The 27,041-nt window shown below is 37.5% G+C and overlaps 1 protein-coding gene across 1 annotated transcript in view; it reads left to right on the forward strand.

The window, feature by feature from the left end:
- The window catches only part of LOC126470373 (uncharacterized), a 502,532-nt gene that overhangs the window by 458,260 nt on the left and 17,231 nt on the right, over positions 1-27,041 (forward strand). The window contains exons 5-7 of the mRNA XM_050098194.1: positions 15,923-15,992; positions 23,872-23,934; positions 24,044-24,150. Coding sequence (XP_049954151.1) covers positions 15,923-15,992; positions 23,872-23,934; positions 24,044-24,150 — 240 coding nt within the window. The remainder of the gene's footprint in view (positions 1-15,922; positions 15,993-23,871; positions 23,935-24,043; positions 24,151-27,041) is intronic.

The following is a 27,041-nucleotide window of genomic DNA, read 5'->3' on the forward strand; positions in this document are numbered from 1 at the left end:
TATGTCATTGGCACCCCCAATTATTACAGTACATCAATTAGAATTACACATTTTTGCATCTTTTATGTTTCTTGTTACTTCAGCCATTGATGCACCTGGTTTTACAGAAGAAGTAGCATTTATTCCATATTCAATATGTAAAATTTCCACTAGGCCATGTCCATGATTGTTGGAATGAATATTCACTTTGAGTTTGGTACTTTGCAGTTTCAGGCATGTTGTTTTGTATTTCTGCACGTTTGTTTATATTATTTACAGTCATTTCTGTACATAGTTCTTCATCAGGTACACTGAATGGATTATATGTCTCGGAAGGCACTAATGTTTTTTACATTTTCTGATGTACAACCTTCTTTGGCTTCCCAAAATCATGACTGATTTCATCAATATTCTTGTTTGAAATACCTGTGACACTTTTCAAGGCTTTTTTAAGTACATGTAAACATTGCTCACATGTCTCCATATCATGTTGAAGAGAAGTCAACACACATTCTTTCAGTTCAGCAGCATACATGTCTACTGCTGACTGATGGCTGTTACACATATGTACTCCACATTCACAAAATGAGTTACGAAAATTTGTAACACTGAAGTACTCTGTGAGATACCATTTTAGAAAAACAGAACATATCCTTATTCCATTTTCAACTATTTCATGGCAACATTATTTCTATCTCTGGCAAGAAATTGAACAAGCATTTTCCAATAAGATAGCTCATATCTTGCAATGGAACACAAATGAGTTCAGGCTCCAAGAGCAAGTACTTGTACTTTTAGTGCAGACTGTACCAGATAGGGTTGATAGAAGAGATAGAGAAGATCCAACGGAGAGCAGCACGCTTTGTTATATGATCATTTAGTAATCGCGTAAGTGTTATGGAGATGATAGATAAACTTCAGTGGAAGACTCTGCAGGAGAGACGCTCAGTAGCTCGGTATGGGCTTTTGTTAAAGTATGAAGAACATACCGTCACTGAAGAGTAAAGCAGTATATTGCTCCATCCTACGTATATCTCGCGAAGAGACCATGAGGATAAAATCAGAGAGATTGGAGCCCACACAGAGCATACTGACAATCCTTCTTCCCGTGAACAATATGAGACTGGAATAGAAGGGAGAACTGATAGAGGTACTCAAGGTACCCCCTGCCACACACCGTCAGGTGGCTTATGGAGTATGGACGTAGATGGAGATGTAGACTAATCTTTGAGCATGTGGTTATAAGAATTCTGTTTTAAATTGTCACACATCTGTTAATTAAGGGGATGTAACTTCCACATGACAGGTGATCTCAGAGGGAGGGCTCTAAAGGACAGATAACCATATTTGTACACAACACAACACATCCTACTCCTACTCCTACTCCTACTCCTACTACTACTCTTCTCACCCTTACCACCAGTCTACAAGCAGTTACTGTGACAGAACAAGTGTATCAGAAGATAACTTAATGTTCTCTTATCTGCCCCATCAGGAAACAATTGACCAAGGGGCTGTCACTAATACCATCACATGGCTTTCTCATGTATTCTTTGTCTGTTGCCAGTTTCCATGTACTTTAGACGTAGGTTTTCATACAAATTTAAGATTTTCTTTACATATATATTTAGTAGTGCCACAGCCACTTGGCTAATTAAAGGTTTTATGTTCTATATTTTATTTCTTAAAAAAAAATAAAAATAAAAAAGTCTGCCTCTCATGTGCAATCTTAGGCCTAATTTTCGGGGTATACAGGTTTTCAGTTTTAACATTAAGTGCATTACATGTGTTCCACATAGCTTTAGTGACTCTTGTTATTACATCCATCCTCATCATCAGATATGTGGTGTCTAGGAATCCTGCATACTCTGTTCTCTAGACAAACATTCAAACAAATTGTATTAATTAGCTTTATTACAAAATGAAAATTACAATACTTAACTTTTGTGACTACACAGATGTGCCACAAGCAAAGGATGGCGCACAAAGTAATAAATCTTCTTCAGTGTAAACAAGTCACTAATCTTGAAGCTGTTATTGAACTGGGCGGCCACCAGTCAGTCACAGTGCCTATGTCCTCTTCACATAGGGACTGCTGCTGCTGCTGCTGTTACATTGTCATCCTGGTGAGGGGTCAGTCAGCATGTGATTGGCTGACACATTCTCACAGCCATCTCTTCTCTATTGTTCTAGACTGGCATGCCGGTGCTTGACTTTATGCCATAACAGTTGTCATCTGTAGTTAATAGAATTTTACTGTTAGTTTCTAGATAATTTTGTAAAAGGATTGTAAACAACCATGAGCAAGAAGTGTTTGAGCTGCTGTAGGGAATTTAGTTGTGGGGTTCTATGCAGCTCTTGTGACAGATGATTAAATCAGGGGGAATGTAATATACTGGGAACTGGGAAAGTAAATGGGTCTCTTCCATGGTATTGCAAAGTATTGTCAAGGGATAGGAAAATAGCTGAAAAGGAAGGAAAGGTTAGAGCTCTTAAGGATTAACTGGATAGTGCTAGGGAGGAAATGATAAGGGTAAGGGGGGAGAAGGGTGAAGACAGATGGGTAGTGGTAGCAAGAAACAGGGCACACAGGAAGGAAACAGTATCTGACAGTTTCATCATCGGCAGAAACAATAAATTTGCCTTGCTAACTCAGTCAACTAAGGAAGAGGTTTAAGTATATGTAAGTGAAGTTAATACTCAACAGACTTTCACCAGGAAACCAATTTCTTAAAAAAAGTAGAAAGTAGGACAAAAGTTGTGTTGTTAAGAAGTACCCATGGAAAAAATGTGGACCATATCTTGCAGGAAAAATTAGGTGACAAGTACCAGTTCACAAGATTTTTCAAGTCCAGTGCATGTCTTAGCCAAGTGACAGAGCCTGTAGGATCATTGGAAAGGGTTTTACAAATCAGGATTGTGTTGTGATAGTGAGTGGAGCAGGAAACAGTATTGATAGGTACCAGGGCTATAAAATTGAGTGTGATCTGGTAAAAATAGCATCTGCAATGAACCATACAAATGTTGGCTTGGTACCTGCTTTCATGCAGTATGATTGGCTGCAATTGAACAGTTGTGTTAAGAGTGTCAGATCAGCTGCTTTGGGTGGTTACTTTGACAAGCATGGGTTTGGTTCCTGTTGATAATATTGGTAGGTGGGACTCAACAAGGCATGGTCTGCATAACAATAGGAAAGGGATTGGTAAATTGGCTGGGATGATAGCAAAATCTTTAAATGGGGAGGGTACACTAAAACTGATGAGATTATCTGTTTTTTAGGCAAAGATCAGTGTCCAGAGATTCAACATTGAATGAAATTATACTTAATGAAAAGCTCAGACGGCAGATACTAGAGATATTAAAAGATCACAAGATTCCAATAAAAGTACAGTGTAAAATAATGTTACTAAATTGCATCAGAATATCAGGGGGTTAAGAAAAAAGTATTTGAGCTTCTTGTTTCTTCAGAAGATTTAGAAACTGAGGGTGGAATAAGTGTACTATGCCTGTCTGATTGCCATATAGTCACAGACCCGGGACAGTGAGTGTGGGTTGAGGGAGAGGAGGAGTAGCTACACATGTTAAAAATTTATCACAGCATAAAAAATTTAGAAACTAAAAACTTTTGTGTGGAGCAACATATAGCAGCATGCGCCTTTGAGGTTCAACTAAATAATGGTACTTTTATAATTATAGCTGAGTATAGGACCCCATTGGAGAATTTTCAGCTATTTTTGAAAAACTTGCATTCCTTGTTGTGCTGTCTGTTGGACAGAGAGAAACAAATTATTGTTTATGGGGGTTTCAATCCAGATTTTCTGAAAGTCTGATAGAAAGAATGACCTTGAAGTATTAACTGGTTCTTTCAGTTTGACTTCAGTTATTCATTTACTTACTTTAGTAGTGCAGGAAAGCAGCACACTGATGATAACATTTTTATAGACCAAGAGAAATTGTTTTTATAGATAAAGATAAAATTAATAAAATAAAAACTTTCCTGTTAAGAATGGTCTTCCTGGTCATGATGCACAACTGGTTACAATATGTGGCATTGCTCCATACAGTAATGCAAAACAGCCCTCCAAAAAAAAAAGTGCATTCAATTAACAATTTAACAACTGCAAGTTTTAGGGAAAGCTTGAACCATCTAGACTGAGATAAGGTGTATATGGAATCTAATGCTAATTTAAAATTTAACCTAAACTACTGGCCATTAAAATTGCTACACCACAAAGATGACATGCTACAGATGCTCTTACTTTGTTCATTAAACGACTGTGGGGAACTGTATCGAATGCCTTGTGGAAGTCAAGAAACACGGCATCTACCTGGGAACCTGTGTCTATGGCCCTCTGAGTCTCATGGATGATTAGCCCAAGCTGGGTTCCACACGATCGTCTTTTTCGAAACCCATGCTGATCCCTACTGAGTAGATTTCTAGTCTCCAGAAAAGTCATTATACTCGAACATAATATGTGTTCCAAAATTCTACATCTGATTGACGTTAGAGATATAGGTCTATAGTTCTGCACATCTGTTCGATGTCCCTTCTCGAAAACAGGGATGATCTGTGCCCTTTTCCTATCCTTTGGAATGCTACGCTCTTCTAGAGACCTACAGTACACGGCTGCAAGAAGGGGGGCAAGTTCCTTCCCGTACTTTGTGTGAAATTGAACTGGTATCCCATGAGGTCCAGTGGCCTTTCCTCTTTTGAGCAATTTTAATTGTTTCTCTATCCCTCTGTCATCTATTTCGATAACTACATTTTGTCATCTGTGCGACAATTTAGAGAAGGAACTACAGTGCAGTCTCCCTCTGTGAAACAGCTTTGGAATAAGACATTTAGTATTTCGGCCTTTAGTCTGTCATCCTCTGTTTCAGTACCATTTTTGTCACAGAGTGTCTGGACATTTTGTATTGATCCATCTACCGCTTTGACATAAGACCAAAATTTCTTAGGATTTTCTGCCAAGTCAATACATAGAACTTTACTTTTGAATTCATTGAACGCCTCTCGCATAGCTCTCCTCGCACTACATTTCGCTTCCTGTAATTTTTGTTTGTCTGCAAGGCTTTGGCTATGTTTATGTTTGCTGTGAAGTTCCCTTTGCTTCCACAGCAGTTTTCTAACATGGTTGTTGTACCACAGTTGCTCTTTTCCATCACTTACAATCTTGCTTGGCACATACTCATGTAACACTTATTGTACGATTGTTTTGAACTTTGTCCACTGATCCTCAACATCATCTGTACTTTAGACAAAACTTTTGTGTTGAGCCATCAGGTACTCTGAAATCTGCTTTTTGTCACTTTTGCTGAACTGAAAAATCTTCCTACCTTTTTTAATATTTCTATTTACAGCTGAAATCATCGATGCAGTAACTGCTTTATGATCGCCGATTCCCTGTTCTGCATTAAGTGTTTGAAATAGTTTGGGTCTGTTTGTCACCAGAAGGTCTAATATGTTATCGCCACAAGTCAGTTCTCTGTTTAACTTCTCAAGGTAGTTTTCAGATAAAGCACTTAAAAAAATTTCACTGGATTCTTTGTCCTTTCCACCCATTATGAACGTTTGAGTCTCCCAGTCTATATCTGGCAAATTAAAATCTCCACCCAGAACATTTCTTGATAGACTGAAATACACCATTGTCAAACCATTGCACAAAAATTGGACAAGTCTGATGCTAACAACTACTACCCAGTCTCACTTCTGACAGCTTTACCTAAAATAATAATATATTCAAGATTACCTTCACATATTTGAAAAAATGATGTACTAACAAAACATTAATTTGGTTCTCAGAAAGTCTATTCAACAGGCTATATATGCTTTCATGGTTCAAAAATTATATACTCTGAATAACCAAACATCAACCTTTGAAAGAATTTTATCCATGGTGGATGCTGTCACACTCCATGACTGTTCCTTTATAGGGTGTAGAAAAATATCTACTACCAGTCACAATAAAACGTTATTTATTTGCCGCATGACCGGTTTCGGGCTTGCGCCCATCCTCACATGTTTATACATTCGTGTACATGTTTATACTGCTGGAGATTGCTGTATAAATACAAAAAAATTGGATGCTGGTAACTAAATAGATACTAGTGGGACAATTGTAAGTGGCGGGGCAGCATTTGTTGCAAATACACTTCTGGAAATTGAAATAAGAACACCGTGAATTCATTGTCCCAGGAAGGGGAAACTTTATTGACACATTCCTGGGGTCAGATACATCACATGATCACACTGACAGAACCACAGGCACATAGACACAGGCAACAGAGCATGCACAATGTCGGCACTAGTACAGTCTATATCCACCTTTCGCAGCAATGCAGGCTGCTATTCTCCCATGGAGACGATCGTAGAGATGCTGGATGTAGTCCTGTGGAACGGCTTGCCATGCCATTTCCACCTGGCGCCTCAGTTGGACCAGCGTTCGTGCTGGACATGCAGACCGCCTGAGACGACGCTTCATCCAGTCCCAAACATGCTCAATGGGGGACAGATCCGGAGATCTTGCTGGCCAGGGTAGTTGACTTACACCTTCTAGAGCACGTTGGGTGGCACGGGATACATGCGGACGTGCATTGTCCTGTTGGAACAGCAAGTTCCCTTGCCGGTCTAGGAATGGTAGAACGATGGGTTCGATGACGGTTTGGATGTACCGTGCACTATTCAGTGTCCCCTCGGCGATCACCAGTGGTGTACGGCCAGTGTAGGAGATCGCTCCCCACACCATGATGCCGGGTGTTGGCCCTGTGTGCCTCGGTCGTATGCAGTCCTGATTGTGGCGCTCACCTGCATGGCGCCAAACACGCATACGACCATCATTGGCACCAAGGCAGAAGCGACTCTCATCGCTGAAGACGACACGTCTCCATCCGTCCCTCCATTCACGCCTGTCGCGACACCACTGGAGGCGGGCTGCACGATGTTGGGGCGTGAGCGGAAGACGGCCTAACGGTGTGCGGGACCGTAGCCCAGCTTCGTGGAGACGGTTGCGAATGGTCCTCGCCGATATCCCAGGAGCAACAGTGTCCCTAATTTGCTGGGAAGTGGCGGTGCGGTCGCCTACGGCACTGCGTAGGATCCTACGGACTTGGTGTGCATCGCTGCGGTCCGGTCCCAGGTCGACGGGCACGTGCACCTTCCGCCGACCACTGGCGACAACATCGATGTACTGTGGAGACCTCACGCCCCACGTGTTGAGCAATTCGGCGGTACGTCCACCCGGCCTCCCGCATGCCCACTATACGCCCTCGCTCAAAGTCCGTCAACTGCACATACGGTTCACGTCCACGCTGTCGCGGCATGCTACCAGTGTTAAAGACTGCGATGGAGCTCCGTATGCCACGGCAAACTGGCTGACACTGACGGCGGCGGTGCACAAATGCTGCGCAGCTAGCGCCATTCGACGGCCAACACCGCGGTTCCTGGTGTGTCCTCTGTGCCGTGCGTGTGATCATTGCTTGTACAGCCCTCTCGCAGTGTCCGGAGCAAGTATGGTCGGTCTGACACACCGGTGTCAATGTGTTCTTTTTTCCATTTCCAGGAGTGTATATCTGTACTTACATAAAGATGAAGCACTATTATTATAGTTACACTGCATTACAACAGTGGTGCACTAGCTTGCTTCAGGAGGGAGTACAGTGCCTGCATGACACCATTTCTAATGGAATCAGTGCCTGCATGCATCCAGGTCAGAGTAGTGTAACACCTTACTGATAAGTAGGTTCATACAGGCAAATTCTTTGTTAATTTGACTTTCTCTTTTAATCACTGAAGTAGCATCATATAACCTCTCAGCTCATGAAGTTTCATTTCATTTCCTCCTTCCTTTCCGAGTGATTCAGCTCTTTATTTTCACTTAACTTTTTTGCCAGGCAGTGTATATTCCTTCATTTATTTTACAATTGGGGGTATATATTTGTTCATTATTTGCAAGACATGCAGCAAGCACCACTAAGCACTGCTCAGGCCACGTTTTTCTCTGCTGGAAACCAACTGAGAGTACACTGACACCTAGCTAAGTGAAGTAGTGGGATGCAGTGGCATCTCTCACAAGAAAGCCTTTAAGTAAGGAGCTAATCATGTCCTATAAAATGAGGATGAGTATAATGTTGCTATGGCAAACTGTTCATATAGAAGAATTTAGTTACTTATTAAAATGTGATGGAAAGGCTAGATAAGCACAAGAGAACTTTATAAGAAGCACAGATTTAGATAATGTATTTTTGTAATGTAAATCATGCCCAGTTAGTGAAACAAGTGAAACATGAAAAGTTTCATGAGACAGGTTATTTGTGGCAAAACCTACATGAATATTCATAAATGTACCTGCTACTGAAGATGCAGTCAATTGGTGACTAAATCTTCATTCAGTAACAGGACTGTAACTGAGTAATTGTGTGTGTAAGAAAAATATAATAATTTCACTTGAACTGAGAATTTCTATCTTAGCAACAGGTGCATAGAGTATTTTAATAGCAATACAGTTCCTAGTAAATTCATGTTATGATTGAATTAAAATTAAACCCATCATATACATATTAGATATCCCCACTAAGTACTTATTATTAGCTAATGCACTGTCATCTGCAGGGCAAATCAGAAACTGTCACTGATGAGTGGAAATAGTTGAGACAAGAGCATATTTGTGGGATTCTAATGTGAAGTCAATTTTTTGGTGTGAGCCCCTCACAATTGGTGCACTGTGAGTCAGTGACATATGTCTAAGTATGGCTGTAAGATAGATAGAGGAATAACTGAAGGAGTGAATGATACAGAAATTGGCGTTCGGCATTGAGAAACAGCTGAAGACATTAATATTGAACAATGCTCAATGGCCTGATGGACCCCTGTCAGATCCTCTACAGACTTTGCAGTTGATATTATCATGCACATTAATATAGTATACTGCAGATTCTTTGAACAAAAAAGACTGTGCCATATCATTGGAAGAAATCACGAGTCACACTCAACTACAAAGAACATAGAGAAGTGAACCACAGAACTACCATCTTACATCATTTACACCCACAGATTGTAATACCTTATAACAAATTTTGGACTCAAGCATAACATATTATCTCAAACAGAATGGCCACCTCTATGCTAACAGGTATGGATTCCATAAAAATCTATCACACAAAGCCCAACCTTCAATTACCTTACATGACAACCAGATTGATATAGTATTTCTTGATTTCTGAAAAGAATTGGAGTTCGGTAACACACCAATGATGATTAACAAAACTATGATCATATGTGTGGTACCAGGTAACATGAGATGGACTGCTTACATATGCTCAGTTGTAAAGAAAGCAAGTGGCGGGCTTTGTTTCATTGGTAGAGAACTGGGAAAATACTGACTTTCTACAAAGGAGATGGCTTACAGAACACTCATGTGACTCAGCCTATAGTGTTGATGATGGGTTGTGGTTCATACCGAATAGGATTAACAGTAGATACTGAATGTACACATAGAAGAGGAGCATGAATAGTATTCCACTTTGTTTAACTAACAGGTGAGTGTCATAAAAACGATGAAAAATCTGACCTGGAAGATACCAGAGTATACTTGTCACCTATCCCACAAAAGCCAAGTTACATTTCAGGAGTCAGTAATAAGGGAGGAATCTAGAAATGTACTACAGCCACTTCTGTATTGATACAGTAGGGACCATACAGACAAGATTATGCTAATCAGAGAACTCACAGAGTCAATTAAACAGTAAATCTTCTCATGTGCTATACACTAACAGAACAGGACAAAATGCTAATACATGGAACAAGGAGAAGTACAGGATCTGGACAAAAATATGGAAACCTAGTGACAAACTCATGCCTAAACATAAATGCAGACACTAACAAAGCATTTAGGTTCCACCATTGTATTTCTCCGTGAAAGGCACCTTTGTGTTGTCCTCAACACCTTGTGAGAATGAGTCCTTGTCAGAACAGTGTTTTAAGTAGTTGTGAGTGCATTGTGATGGACCTTGGTGTATTCAAATGAGGGCACATTGTTTGTGCTCATATGATGGATGCTTCCATAATCAAGGTAGCCAAAGTTTTTGGTGTTTCAAGAGCCAACACATCCAAGATTTATACTGCATACATTGAAAATGGAAAATCAACAGCTCAGGCACAATATGGACAAAAGTGTGTTGAGGGACCATGGCAGGTTATCACTGAAACCAAGTGAGATAAAAAATAAAGAGGACAACAACTGCCAAAGTCAATGCAGAACTGAATGTCTCACTGGTGAATCCTGTCAGCACCAAAACAACATGAAGTGATTTCCATAAGCTGGGAGTTCCAGGATGTGCTGGAATTCCATAACACTTTATCAGTGATGAAAACTCCCATAATAGAAAAACTTTCAGCTGAAGACATAAAATCTGTGTTACAGTGCAGTGGAAGTAAGACACCTAGTAGGATGAGTCTTGTTGCATACTGTTTCCAATTTCTAGTCAAGTTTACACCCCAGGAGTGAAATGTGGTGGGGGTTTGGTGATCTTTTGGCCAGCCCTACTGTGGTATTCCATGGGCCCCATGGCTACTTTGGAAAGTTGTATGAGTGAAATGAGCTTTTTGGGTTATCAGATCCATCCAACAGCACAATGTTTATTCCCCAATGGTATGTTCCAAGATGACATGGCCCTTGTTAAAACTGCTTGCATCATCCAGGAGTAGTTTTGTGAGTGCAAGGAGGAATTGTCACATCTTCTGTGGCCACCATAGTTGCTATATCTAAATATTACTGAGCCTTTGTAGTCTGCTTTGGTGAGAATCATGTGCAATCACTCTCCACCTTCATCATGGTTACCTGTATTTGCCACTGCAGGAAGAATGGTACGAGATTCCATTGAAAACCATACAGGACCTTGTTTGTTCATTCTGAGATGACTGGAAGCTGCTTTGGATGCAAATGGTTTTTATAAACTGTATTAGGCATGGTACTGTGTTTTGTTTTTGGTGTTTCCATGTCTTGGTATATCCCCTGTACCTTCTTCCATGCACTCTGCTGTGGCTTGTAGACTGTGGATGAGATTTGAACTGTTATTTTAGGAACTGCTAATTCATTGAAGGGAAATTGTCAGTCTACATTTGGGATTCCTCAAGGCACTACTATATATTTTTATTGTCATTCATCTTTCTGCATTAATTCAGATGATGGCTCAGTAATGTCCTTTCAGTTCATTTTATGAAAGAGAGCTGTATCCACCAGGATTGTGCTTTTAAGTGTATTGCCATCTTTAACTGCTATAAAAAGTATAGCATCTGAACCAAGGAGCCCCATTCAGTGCTTTTTTAGTTGCTGATAGGTTTTCAAATTTATACCTTTGCTCTTTTCATCATAAAAACATTCTTGGTTGTGGTTACATGGTGAATATACCTGTCATCATTATATCTGTTGGTCTTATATGCAATCCAATGTAAGGAAATCAGTCTTGGATTGCAAAATTACAATTTTGTCACACACAACAGTGATCATTGAGATACGAATTCTAGAGCAATGAGAGTTTTCTACATCTGTGAATACTTATCTTTCAGAAACTGACACAACAAATACATATATGAATCTTATAGATTTTATTAAAACATTTCTTTGGTCAACATTGCTATATAGAAAAGAGTGATTACTAGTTTCAACAACTAAAAATGGTCCCCTTCAGATACAGAAATTGCTATAAAAGATAAAAAGTCAGAAATGTTTTGAAATACAATAGAGTTAAGAACAACAATCACACAAAAGCTGTTAGGAGTACCAGTACATATTAGAAAACAAATACATGATGATAAATCAAGAGAATAAGTAAGACACTTTGTCATTACAGTATTAACATCCTTAAGGAAATGACAGTTGTAGAACAGAAAAAATAAAATCACATTAATATAATCCAAGCCCAATAGCACAAAGCTATTTGCAACAAAATTCCAATGAAAACATACCTTATTGTTGTATTTACAATATACAAGTGTAAATCATATTGTAAAAACATCATTGCAGTGTTTTGAACATAACATTGACTCACAATGCCTGGTCACATTGTCAGTCAAACGGAAAAAATCTAATACAGCAGAACTTAAAATACGCTGTTCCCTATGAATAATAGCCACAGTGTGCAATAGCTCATGTCTAAAGGCAACATACTATGCACACATACATCAGTTATTGCATAATATTCTGGGGTGAAAATGCACAAATTGTAGAAAATGTGTTCAGACTGCAAAAACAATCCATCAGAATAATGAGCAAGAGCCACAAAAAAGCCCACTGCATTGAGTTATTCAAAAAATTGTGTATTGTTGTCAGTTCCAAATGAACATATATTCCAAAGTACAGTTTCTATTTAAAAAATGGAAAAAAGAACAGCATGCAGTGAACAATTCCATACATGAAACTTCCTGGCAGATTAAAACTGTGTGCTGGACCAAGACTCGAACTCGGGACCTTTTGCCTATCAGCCAAGTGCTCTACCATCTGAGCCACCCAAGCACAACTCACGCCCTGTCCTCACAGCTATACTTTTGCCGGTACCTAGTCTCCTACCTTCCAAACTTTACAGAAGCGCTCCTGCGAACCTAGTAGAACTAGCACTCCTGAAAGAAAGGATATTGCAGAGATATGGCTTAGCCACAGCCTGGGGGATGTTTCCAGAATGAGATTTTCACTCTGCGGTGGAGTGTGCGCTGATATGAAACTTCCTGGCAGATTAAAACTGTGTGCCGGACCGAGACTCGAACTCGGGACCTTTGCCTTTCTTGGGCAAGTGCTCTACCATCGGAAAGGCAAAGGTCCCGAGTTAGAGTCTCGGTCTGGCACACCATTTTAATCTGCCAGGAAGTTTCATATCAGCACACACTCTGCTGCAGAGTGAAAATCTCATTCAGAATTCCATACATGATCATTAAACCAGATATAAACTGCAAAAGAGATAGAAGACATAAAGGGAGTCTATAAACTTAAAACATAACTTAAAGAATATTCACTAAAATATTTTTTACTGCATTACAGAGTTCATGCAACATAAAATTATTGCAAATAAATAAGTAACTTGATCAATTACAAAGCAGACCAAGAGGGTGGAGTATCCTTGTAAACAACACAGTAGCTTGTAGTCTGTAATTTACTCCATGCAATACAAAACCCAGGTGAATTACTCGAAGAGTCTTCCAGTTCATTTCTCTTTTTTTGAAGCAGGCTCCTGCCTAACATAATGAGTGACAAATTGCTTGCATTTATATTCGTATTATGAACTTCTTATGTATAGCCTGGTTTTTTTTCCATTACCTTATGTACCTCATAAATTATGAATATATATGTGTATGTGTGTAATGATGACATCCATGCAAATAATTTTGTCTATGAATGGATGAACAAATAAAAATAAATAAATAAATAAATAAATAAATAAAAGGTAGTAAACAAACTGATTGGCACTGCATACATGGGCTAACAAGTTAGTGAAAATGCCACTAGGTGGCAGTACAGTGTAATGAAATGGGATGTAATGTGATACAATAATTAAAAGGGAAAAAATAACAAAGTAGTGATTTTAAAATAAATGATATAACCAATAGATGGAGCTATAAAATTAGTAAAATCTGTGTAATGAAACTGAAGCTAGAGATGGCCTAATGTCATGAAAAGCTAATTATATCACAGAGAGAGAATTAACACAAATAACATTTTAACCTTTACATTTTTAACTATAAAAACACCAACTACTGTTTAACCAGATGCTAAATGAAATTACATGGGACCTCACTGAACAATATGAAAGCCAGGAAAAAGACAACCTCTAGGTACGACAGCGACCTTATAAAAGGCAATGCTGGTCAACTAATGTTGTTGTAAGTAATATAAACTATAATACAATACATATAAAATTCATCTGCAGCTTGTTGTAAGAAGTTAAATAATTTTAACAAATGGCTGGTAGTGGAAGTCTTACATGGCTTTATGTATATGTGAAACATGAACTAATGCTCAAGAAATGTACTAGCTGCTCTTATCATTACTACTAATTACATGTAAAATGTGCCCATATTATGATACATAGAACAGAATAACAATCAAAGCAGAAAAACAAGTAGTGTGAACAACTTCCAAGTGTGGTCATCTTAGATAGCCAATGACTAATTACAAAGCCATACATAAATATCAACATTATATTTATAAAATGTAGCTTAACATAATGATGTGCTCAAAAATAAACTCTCACCAAACACCATGCAAGTCAAAAGACAGCAGCATTCACTAGGAGTAAATAGTGGTGGCTTCATTAACACAAGAATGAAGATCTCGAACTAATGTCATTGTGCAAGGTAATGTAGTGTAATATATACAGTATTTATAGAACTTTTAGTGAGGATATAAAGGATTATAACTAGAAATAATTGTTAATATAGATCCAAGGTTATTGGAATGTATGATGGGTAGACCTATATCAGTGTCTGAATAAATGCTAAACTTCAATGTTAAGTCAGTGCTGTTACTTATGGTGAACTTGGGCAAAATTCTATTGTGTTTTGTTCTACATCTGGCCAGTGGCCTTGCTGCAGTGGTAACATCGGTTCCTGTCAGATCAACAAAGTTAAGTGCTGTTGGGCTGGGTTAGCACTTGGATGGGTGACCACCCAGTCTGCCAAGTGCTGTTGGCAAGTGTGGTGCACTCAGTCCTTGTGAGGCAAACTGAGGAGCTACCTGATTGAGAAGTAGTGGCTCCGGTCTTGGAAACTGACATACGGCCGGGAGAGTGGTATCCTGACCACGTACCCCTTCATATCCACATCCAGTGATGCCTATGGGCTGAGGATGACATGGTGGCCGGTCAGTACTGTTGAGCCTTCATGGCCTGTTCGGGAGGACTAGTAGTAGTAGTAGTAGTAGTAGTAGTAGTAGTAGTAGTAGTAGTAGTTCTATGTCTGACCTGGCCTCAAGGATATTAACGCCATAATGACCAACAGCTTTTACGTAATTATTCTTGTTAATGCTACTGTATTATGAAATATTTGTGACCTTCTATAGCAATTTCCAGATCTGAAGATTACCACTTTAGTTGAAACTATTAATCACTGTTTTCTACATTGCAATCTTGGCCAAATCAAGGTTTTAATAAAATCTTCAACATTGAAGTTTACAGGTTGTTGTCTCCATGCTGACAGTAAGGCGATTCAAATACTTGTGTGTTTTGACGAGGTATATGTAAATCACCACCTTGTTTTTATTGCACTGTTGACCAATAGTGCTAATTAGGGTGACTCTTGTGGCAGCTTATTTGTTTTCCTGAAGGCAATGAAGCAGATATGGTGTGAAAATTTTTCTCAGCTACTTCAGTGCCCTCCAACTGATTAAAAAGATATTCATAGCTGAGAAAATGATCCATATGATTCAGTACTCCTATACGCTGCTAGCAAAAAGAGGAGAGAGGAAAACATTCGACTGTGCACCTGGATGCATTGTGTTGTTGTTTTTAGTGTGTTGCAAGAGTTGCTCAATTTCTCAGAATTTTATTAGTATGTGCACTAGAGATCATGATGTCAAACACTCAAGAAGCCAGGCACATCATCATGATCAACAACAACAACAACAAGAATGAAAACTACTTCATGTAGTGGAAAGTCTGACTTAGCTACCACCTGAGTCTTGTGATGTAAGCTGAAATTTTTCACTTGTAAGAAGTGAAAATTTTTACTCACTCTCGCACATGTATCTATCATTCACATATTCCAAAAAAATCATGGAAAGTAATTTATTTTGTTAACTGACTGGGATTGATTGAATTGGTTCATGGCACTCAAGGAGGAAAAAATAATTGTAAAAGACATAACAAAATTTGAATATTTCTGTTGAAATGAATTTTTAATTGTGTCAGCATTTGTAAACTTGCAAGGTACCCAACTAACAGAAGAATATTTGTTTTTCAGTCATTATATTGAAGAGGTTATATCAAACTCAGCTTATGACTTCAGTAGCTACTTTCAAGATGATCATATTGTGAGTATACATTGTATATACTATTCTGAAGCTTATCAGAATGAAATTCTGTGTAAAGTAGTCAAGTTTCAAAATCAAACAAGCTATGGGGCATATATGATAAGTTTAAATCTTCAGTAATATTAACTGATTTCTGTTCACTCTTAGCATGTCAGTTGATCTAGTTTTTGAGAGTAGACTACTCCTTAACAGAATTTCATCTACCTTATGGATTTAGCTTGTAATATTCCTTGATAGTGTTTTAAAATGACCTGTCACAGTGGCGATGCCTACAATATGCCTTACCATGCTATTTGAATAAGTATAACTTAGCCTTTCTGATCTCACTATCGTTTAATATCTTTATCATAAAAGTGTTACCTAAACATTACAATAAACAATTGAAATTGTTTTTAGTCAAGACCAAATTATGTCACTGACTTCTGCTGAACGAACAAAAACCAATGTAATACAGATACATTTATGAAGAAATGAGAGACTGTTATAGTTAAATCCACCACACACAATATATTGACATCAATTATTGAAGTATGGTATAATGAATAGTAATTGTCCAATTTGGACACATGCTAATGTTTATCAGTTGGACTATTAGCTTTACATAAATAATGCAAATACACAATATGAATTTAACAAATTTCTATACCAGTAAATCTGGTTAGACAGAAACAGCAGTGTCTGATGTCATTGAAGTGCTTGCAACTGAAAACATTGATCAACCATCTCCTCATAGTAAAGTGTGTTAATTAAAACTGTTAAATCCTTGGCAGTGCAGTTTCCAACAGTATTCTGGGAGTATAATTGTAACAGAATTACAACACTGAATTAGAGCAGCTACATACACACATGTACAGTAGCATTATATAGAACACAGATATAACAGGTCCTATTTGAAGACAGTTAAAGCATACATTCCAGTGTTGTAGATAAAAACTTAGCTATTTTTATGATTCTGTTTGAAATTGAAATAAAGTTAAAAATTTGAGAAAAGGTACTAGTAATACCAGTTACAATTCTGAAAACTTCATTTGGAGGATGTTATAAATAGTAAGCAATAATTAATTTTCATCACTGACTGTTCATTTCAATATGTACTTCTGATCCTTCAACATTGTTACGGTACTATAGTACACTTATAGGACATGGAGAAGGTGCCTATTCCAGGTGATATAGAACATTCTTAGGCTACACACACAGTTACAATTTCACTTCTGATTTATTCAGTTGAGAAAGAATTAAGGTTCTATGTGTCTCTACAGTCCTACAGAGTACTATGCCCGGAGAAGTTTTTCTCAGCTGTATGAAGTCTGTTCAAAACATTCTGGAACATTCATAGTTTTGCACCAATGCTGTGTAGAAGTGAAATGCAGTTGGCATCCCTGCACGCACCTATGTTTAATGTGTAACTACCAGAAGTTCCATTGTTCACAAAGCAGGATCATGTGATGATAGTGGGTGGAGTGGGAAACAGTATAGATAGGGATCAGGGCTACAGTATTGAGTGTGACCTGGTGAAAATAGCCTTAGCAATGACCCATACCAGGGTTGGGCTGGTGCCTGCTTTTGTGTGGCATGATCAGCCCCAGTTGAACCGCTCTGTCAGGAGGGTAAATATGGAGTTGGCTCAGTTGTGTAGGGCGGCCACTCTGTCAGACATTGGATTGGTTCCTGTCAAGGCTATTGATAGGGGGGATTTCACAAGGCAGGGCCTACACCTCAATACAAAAGGGAAGGGTAAACTGGCAGGGTTGTTAGCGAAATCCATAAGGGGGGACACTAGTACTCATGGATGTACCTCTTTTTTAGACTAATATCAGTGTGCAATGAGAAGTTCAGACAGGCAGGTGCTAAAGAGGTCCAAAACTCACAAAATTCTCACAACAGGAAAGTAAATAATAATGTTACTATATTTAACCAAAATATTGGTGGATTAAAGAAAAATGTAGATTCACACAAAAGTAAAGTAAAAAATAATGTTACCATTTTTCACCAAAATATTCTGGGATTGAAGAATAAAGTAGATGAGCTCCTGGTTTGTTTAGACGGCATTGAATCTGATAACATAATAGATATACTATGCCTGTCTGAGCATCACATTGTGTCTAATATGGAAATGGTAAATATCAGTGGTTATAAACTAGCTGCACATATGGGTAGAGAGAATAAGGTGAGAGGAAGAGTTGCCATATATGTCAAAAGTTATCACTGTGTAGAAAGCTTAGATACAAAAAGTTTTGTCTAGAGCAACATATAGAAGCATGTGACTGTCAACTTAAACTGAAGGATGGCTCTGTTATAATTGTAGCAGTATATAGGTCCCCTTCAGGAAACTTTCATTTACTCCTGGAAAACTGATGCCTTGTTGTGCTATCTGTCAGAAAGGGGAAAGCAAATTATTATTTGTGGGTACTTCAATGTTGATTCACTGAAAGAATGTAATAGGAAGAATGACCTGGGAGTCTTGCTCGGTTCTTTCAATTTGACATCTGTCATTAATTTTCCTACCTGGGTAGTAAAGGACAGCAGCATACTGATAGATAACACTTTTATAGACCAAGATAGGCTTAAAAACATAAATTCTTGTCCTATTGAGTATGGGCTTTCTGATCATGATGCTCAGCGAGTTACAGTATATGACATAGCTCCATTCAGTAATTCAAAACTACCATCCAAAGTTGTGTGTTCAATTAATGACTGAACAATTAGAAATTTCAGAGAAAATCTTCAGCAGTTAGCATCGGGTTCCTTGTACACCTCAACCTAGTCTAATTTAAAATGTGGTGTCACCGCCAGACACCACACTTGCTAGGTGGTAGCTTGAATCGGCCGCGGTCCATTTAGTACATGTCGGACCCGCGTGTCGCCACTGTGTGATCGCAGACCGAGCGCCACCACAAGGCAGGTCTCGAGATATGGACTAGCACTCGCCCCAGTTGTATGGACGACATTGCTAGCGATTACACGGACGAAGCATCGCTCATTAGCCGAGCAGATAGTTAGCATGCATTGCTCATTAGCCGAGCAGACAGTTAGAATAGCCTTCAGCTAAGTCCATGGCTACGACCTAGCAAGGCGTCATTTGTAACATTGCATGTACCTCAAGATAGAGTCTCACTTGTATCACCAAGAACATTGTAAACCAATGAAGATATAAAAGTTAAGTGTTCTAGTAGCTACATACTTTTCTTTATAACATTAATAAGTATCCTGTTTCAGACCTCTATCTAGCCTCCTTGAAATACGCGTGCCTTTCAGCTACTTCAGTGTGGCGTAGCTGTCTTGTTACGCCGCAACATAAAATATCTTATTTCATGATACACTTGTAAGAGAATTTGAAAACTCTTTCCCCAAGAAAGTAGTTAAATCTAATTATAGGAAACCATGCAAAAACCCTTGGCTTACTAAAGGAATAAAAATATCTTGTAACCACTGTATCTAACAACAAGAAAGAGTAATGACCTAGAAACAGCCAAATATTATAAAAACTACTGTGCCACTTTAAGAAAGGTTATTAAAAAGTCCAGAAGCATGTGCATCATGTCTGAGATTAATACCTCTGATAACAAAATCAAAACAATTTGGAATATTATTACGAGGGAGACAGGGCAACCAAGAGTATAGGATGACAGCATCACCATCAAAGCGAATGGAAACTTGATAAACAACAAGCTGGAAATTGAAAACATTTTGAATAATCATTTTTTAAATGTTGTAGAGAAAGTAGGATCTAAATGTTCATTACAAGGAGCAAGGCAGTTAATGGAAGAGGCCTTACCCACACCATTTGATACAACTGAAATTCCACCCACCTCTCCTTCTGAAATTGGGAAGATAATAAACTCTCTCAAGAATAAAAGCTCACATAGAATTGATGGCATTTCCAGCAGGATAATAAAAGCTTGTTCCCAAGAAATAAGTGGGATTCTTAGCCACATATGTAATAGCTCTCTGAAGCAGGGTATTTTCCCAGATACACTAAAGTATGCCATTGTTAAACCACTGCATAAAGAAGGGGATACATCTGATGTCAAAAACTACTGTCCAATCTCTCTTCTGACTGCCTTATCCAAAATTCTTGAAAAAGTAATGTATTGTAGAGTAGCTTCACACCTTTCAAAAAATAGAGTCTTAACAAAATGTCAGTTTGGTTTCAAGAAGGGTTTTTCAATGGAAAATGCTATATATACTTTCACTAATGAAATATTAAATGCTCTGAGTAACCAGAAGTGACCCGTTGGGATTTTTTGTGATCTATCAAAGGCTTTTGATTGTGTAAATCATGGAATGCTTCTAGATAAGCTCAAGTACTGTGGTATGAATGGGACAATGCTCAAATGGTTTAAATTGTACCTAACTGGAAGAGTGCAGAAAGTTGAAATAAGCAGTTCACATAATATGCAAAAAATTGGTGATTTCTCAAACTGGGGAACATTCAAGAATGGGGTGCTGCAAGGTTCAGTCTTGGGTCCTCTGCTGTTCTTAATATATATTAATGACTTGCCATTCTATATTCACGAAGATGCAAAACTGGTACTTTTTGCCGATGATATAACTATAACACCCAACAGACGAGAATTAACTGGTGAAATTGTAAACAATGTTTTTCAGAAAATAATTGAGTGGTTATCTGCAAATGGGCTCTCATTAAACTTTGACAAAACACAGTATATACATTTCCACACAGTAAATGGAATGACACCATTAATAAATATACACTTCGATCAGAAATTAGTAGCTAAGGTAGAATATTCAAAATTTCTAGGTGTGTGCAATGATGAGGGGTTGAACTGGAAAAAACACACTGAGGAACTGCTGAAACATTTGAGTTCAGCTACTTATGCTATTAGGGTCATTGCAAATTTTGGCGATATGCATCTCAGTAAATTAGCTTACCACGCCTATTTTCATTCTCAGCTTTTGTATGGCATCATATTCTAGGGTAACTCATTATTGAGTAAAAGAGTGTTCATTGCTCAAAAGCGTGTAATCAGAATAATTGCTGGAGCTCATCCAAGATCATCCTGCAGACACTTATTTAAAGAGCTAGAGATCTTCACTGTAGCCTTCACTGTAGCACTGTATATATATATATATATATATATATATATATATATATATATATATATATATATATATATATATATATAGGGGCTACAGTGCTACAGTGAAGGCTACAGTGGATTGATAATAACAAATTTCGTAAGTGTATATATATATATATATATATTCAAAAGTAATAGCAGTGTACATGGCTAAAACACTAGGAGAAAGGATGATCTTCACTACTCAACGTTAAACCTAACTTTGGCTCAGAAGGGGGTAAATTATGCTTCCACAAAAGTCTTTGGTCACTTGCCTAATAGCATCAAAAGTCTGACAGATAGCCATATAGCATTTAAAAAGGAAATTAAAAGAATTTCTTAATGGCAACTCCTTATACTCATTAGATGAATTTTTGGATATAGCAAATGGGTAATTTCCCCAACCCCCACAAAAAAAATTAAGTCTCATGTAATATTTTGTGTACTGTAATATCTTGTATAGACCCATTTTATTAACCTGACATGTTCCACATCATTATGAAGTGTTGTACTCATGATCTATGGAACAAGTACTAATCTGATCTAATCTGTATGTCTGTCTGTTAGTTATTGTTCAGTGCTGTATTAAGTACAACATTATGTCGCACAGTCTGCAAATTTCAAGATGGCAGCGTTAGAGGAGCAACATGACTGCATTAAATTTTGCATGAAACTCAGGGAAACCTTTACAGAGACAAACCAAATGATGTAGGAGGCCTATGGTGATGAGTACTTAAATCATACTTAGTGTTACAAATGGTTCACATGGTTTAAAAATGGCCAGATATAAGTTAAAGATGACCCTCATTCAGGATACCCTTCAATATTTGCCAACAAAACTCATGTCAGGAATGTCAACACAATTGTGCGTGCCAATCAAAGACTGATTGTTCAAGGGATTGCAGAAGAATTTAACATTTCATCATGTTATGAACTCATGACACAGCATGTTCGAATGCATTGTGTGGCCACCAAATTCATGCCACGGCTCATGAGTCAAGGCCAGAAAGACCTTTGCCTTACAGTCTGTGAAGTATAGGATTGTGAAAATGAGAACAAGATGTTCCTTAAGAGAATCATAACTGGTTATGAGACATAGGACTATGGTTATGATGTTGAGACCGAGGTTCAGTATCCACAATGGGTCTGGAAAGTTTCTCCAAGACAAGAAAAAGCTTGTCAGGTTAGGTCAAATGTCAAAGCCATGCTGATAGTTTTCTTTGACTTTGAAGAATTAGTTTATCATGAATTCATGCTACAGGGACAAACTGTTAATTGATGACATTATCAGGACGTATTTTGATACCTGTGAGACACTGTGACCTATTGGTGCATGACTATTGCACAAAAACTCACTGTGCTGATTCATCATCTGTACTCTCCATACCTATCCCCTGTGGACTTCTGTCTTTTTTTTTTTTTTTTTTTTTTTCCTCCCCCCCCCCCCCCCCCAAAGTCAAAAATCCGATTGAAAGGACAAAGATTTGCAATGATAGGTAAGAAGCATGCCAAACCTGCTTCTGGAAGTGGAAATGGTGGTGGGAGCAGTGTATCAATTGTGGAGGAGAGTATTGCAAAGGAGGCCATGTACAATAGGTGAAAGGTATGCGTAGAAAAATTTTGTGGACAAAGTTCTGAATTTTTTGAACAGACCTCATATGTTTGACATTTTAGTGTGTTAAAAGTCATATTACCCATTTATTAAACACAGTAACTGTAATTTTCGTAGAAACTTTCAAGGCAGTTTTTACTTGAAGTGACTGGATTAGTCACAATATATTAATAGATATTTCATCATTAAATCTTTGTACCATACACCATAATATTAATTAATGTTTACCATGGCTCTTAGATCTAATGTTTATTCAGTTGCTTCTTTATGTTCCGATATTTGGGTGAAAATTTCTTCTGTATACAAAATGGCTTTGTTATTGCCAGCTAATTTTATGGGAGCTGGAATATTGTAAAATAATGTTACGGGTTCATAGAATAGGCAAAAACAGAAACGAAAACAAACTAACAAACACACACACACACACACACACACACACACTCTCTCTCTCTCTCTCTCTCTCTCTCTCTCTCTCTCTCTCTCTCTCTCTCTCTCTCTCTCTCTCTTAGAAAAAAAAAAAGTACTTCCATTCATATAGTAAACGTTGCAGGTTAATAAAAGTAGCATCAAGTTTAAAATCATAGCAGTAGGCATATTACAAAAATGTTACTCTGAAGTGTAGTAATGTCATGCCATAATATTATGCTTATATCTGAAAGTCAGACAACTGATTATCAAACACTGAGTGATGTGGCACATTAGTAAGACACTGGACTAACATTCAATAAGGTAGCTATTCAAGTCCTCTCTGGGATGTCCAAATTTATGATTCCTGTGGTTTCTCAGAATTCCATAAGGCGAATGCGAATTTGAAAAGGATAGGGTCAATTTCCTTCTCTGCCTTCCCCTTATCCTAGCTCATGTACCATTTCTACTGTCTTCATCATCAACTGAGTATTAAAACGTAAGATATTATACATTATCAAACATATAATCAAAGAGTGTAGTTTTCAATGCATTTTTACTTACAGTCTCAGTGATTTATCTGTAAATACCCTCAACAATAAAGTAGACCTGTTGTGCAAATATATGAAGATTACATTTTGTATTTCATAGACATTTTTGTTGTCAATTGAAAGTAAACAATAAGTTCCACAAAATGTTGTGTTTAATCAGATGAATATTGTGTTTCTTAACTGACAGTAATGAAATGTTAATCGAATGTTTTTCTTTCGCTTCCTGTGAGTATGAGGATGTTGCAACAAGAATTGATGCAGATGCCAATGATGACTCAGTATGTGACTCTGATGTGAGTACCACATTTAATAAACTGAAACATTGATTTTGAAGCATACTGTACAACTACTTTTAGAAAAAAAGACAGGGCTATTTAAGTAATTAGGATTTTCTGTCACCAGGAGACTGTGCTGTACCCTAAGGTTGGCCAGAATGCAGATGATCGAACATTATTCATTGTTAATAATGATGGAAACTACAAGCAAGGAGTTAGGGTAGAGAAATGCAGGTGAGGAAACAAAATAGATGCTAATGAATAGAAAATACATAGACTTTCATGAGAATTTTTGATAATGCTTAATATTCAGTACTTCATTATATAATATTTCAATCATATACAATGCAGCTATATCCCAGGTGATTGAAAGAATGTGGTCTGAATGTAATTTATCCATTACATACATCTACATATAAGAACTGATTCATTTAAATTAATAGTAATGTAAAAGAAAGTGTTCTCTCTAAGACTAGTGTATGCTCAAATGAACAGCTGAGGAGTCTTTTGGATTGTCAAAAAAATTGTACAGCAGTTGTTGACACTCTGAGAGCAAAGGTACTAGTACGTTCAGGCATTATCCAATTGAAAGATATTGTGTTACTTACCCAAATAGTTTGCTAGAGTTGTTTCAACACAATCTTTCACTAACAAACCCCAAAAAGATGAAGCCAATGTCAGGATATAAACACTGATGTATTCTATCAGAAAAATGGTAGATATTAAGTGCTTAACTTCTTCAGATTTAGGGCACTCTAGAAGAAATTTAAAACAGTGTTCCTTTATGTTGTGACCAGTTTGAATGATGTAACACTTGCTATGTTGGAACAAAAAGTTTTATAAATTACCACATGGTATAATGTAAGTTGTTCTTTCATTGTTACCAGTTACAGCCTTGTCCTGACTTTAACTTACCATCTTAGGAAGATTATGTTCAGTTTTAAGGACACTGCAGCCACAAAAACTAGAAAGACTACTAATATATCCTTGTGTTCTTTCAGTTTGTGTCCAATGATCTCATCTGCTTTCATGTTATAGAAAGTGTTGTAATTTATCAAGCACCAGTACAACAGGTCTTGCATATTATATAATAAATTAAGCAATCTCAAAATAAAATTGTAATTATATGGGCAGTTGATAGAATGGAAACAGGGAAGTCTGTTAATGAAAAAGATGATGTCATAATTGGTCAATGATCAAAGGGTCCATGACTACAAAGGTTAAACAGGGTACAGGAACTTGGTAATGTCAGTTGTGAAGAAAAAGCTTTGTGGTATACTTGAGATTCAGTACCACAACAATTCACTCAGCTTGTTGTTGTTCTAACTAATTATTAATCAGGAAAACAATTCACTCTCTTAAAGAAAAAAGTATCATGGAGGTGTTAATATTACAGGCCAAATGTTACAAGCATATGTTCCTCACATAACTATTGTACTTGCCCATATTATTTATGGTCTAATGTTTAATTTTCACTATATACTTTCCATACAGGCTTAAGTATGTCATTGTTACACTGCTCTTTAAGAATGGTATCTGGGCAGATATTAATAACCATCACCATTTTAAGAAATAGCATCCCTCTCAAAAGTTAAGGGGAAAAATAGAATAGCTAAGCATATCTGCAAATATGAGACTCTGTGTTACTCACAATTTGTATTCTAAAAGGAAATCTCCACTGCCATCTGCCATTTCACTGGCCATAAATTACAATGTCTTAATGACAAAATTTCACCCAGTGGGACTTTTGTGATCTGACAGACATTTAACTACACAAATGAAAACATTATTTTGGACAGACATGAGGTTTATGGCTTTCAAGGTGCAATGAGTAAGTATATTTAACTGATACTAAACATAAAGTGCCATGTTAGACAGATTATGCCATTCTCCCAATGATTCTCCTTCAGAGTGGGAACAAATTACTACTGGTGTTCCTTAACATTCAATTTATAAATGACCTATAACAGAATTCGTTGCTGATGATGCAAGTATCATAATAAAGCATAATAGAGCTGCAATAACAGGTACAATGCTTATGTGCCAAGCAGCATTTATCATTATAAGAAATATAGCATAGAGGAAAGAAAATGTGTAAAAGTTAGTGTTCAGTTTCCTGTGTGACTGTACATATTAATCAGAATCTAAATAGAGAATCATGTATTATAGACCTAATCATAATGTATAGTTCAGCAACAGTTCATGTACACACACTAACTGATTTGTGATGAAACCATCACTTAACATACTTTCATTAATTAATATTTAGTGGAACAATATTCTGTTGCAGGTCTGCAACAGCATCCACTGCACAAAAACATTCTCTAAGGATAGTAACTGGTATCCATCCTCAGACCTCATGTAGGCAGTTGTTTAAGAACTATATATGCTACTGCCAGCCTCACAATTAGTTTCCTCTCTTATATAGTGTGTTGTGAGGAACCAGTCGCAAATTGAAAATAAGAGTAGCATTTATAAATTCAGCACCACTATGCAATTAAAACAACATATGACTTTTGACAGTTCTGTGAGGAGTTAGTGGAGGGTAGTACTGCTGGCAGCATGTGTTGGGCATGCCATACCAATTGTCAGTACATGGCTGTTAGCTGACCATATGGGAATCATTGTTAAGTAATAAGGAAATGATAGTACTGAATGTGGTGCTTACAGCAATGAATATTTCATAGATGTTCAAAATCATGGTGTAATCAGAACAATTCCAAAGGATGACACTCTTAGTGCCCCTTCCTCAAACCCACAATTCATTCTGGAGCTGACAAAAATTATCATCTGTTTGATCTGTTGCATCAGCAACCCTTAACTGATCAATGTTTCCTCAAGTACCACCATAATATGGCTCACAACTTGACACCAGTCCTCTGGTTAACTTTGGTGACAACTAGTTCTGTCAACATTTCCACTTTTTGGAATAAACTTGTTATTGTTTCTTGCTATGTTACAGTTCATATAGTTACATATAAGTTCAGTTGGACTGAAATGGATGTGGGATGGATGAAGCCTGTTAACAATATGCTCTTAGTCACAGCCAGTCCATTGACATGACAGTGTGGGATGTTTGGTTTGCACAGCTTTAAAAGATTCATTACCTTCTTATTCTTGCCAGG

This window comes from Schistocerca serialis, chromosome 3 (genome assembly GCF_023864345.2).
Source record: "Schistocerca serialis cubense isolate TAMUIC-IGC-003099 chromosome 3, iqSchSeri2.2, whole genome shotgun sequence".
Classification (NCBI taxonomy): Eukaryota; Metazoa; Arthropoda; class Insecta; order Orthoptera; family Acrididae; genus Schistocerca; species Schistocerca serialis.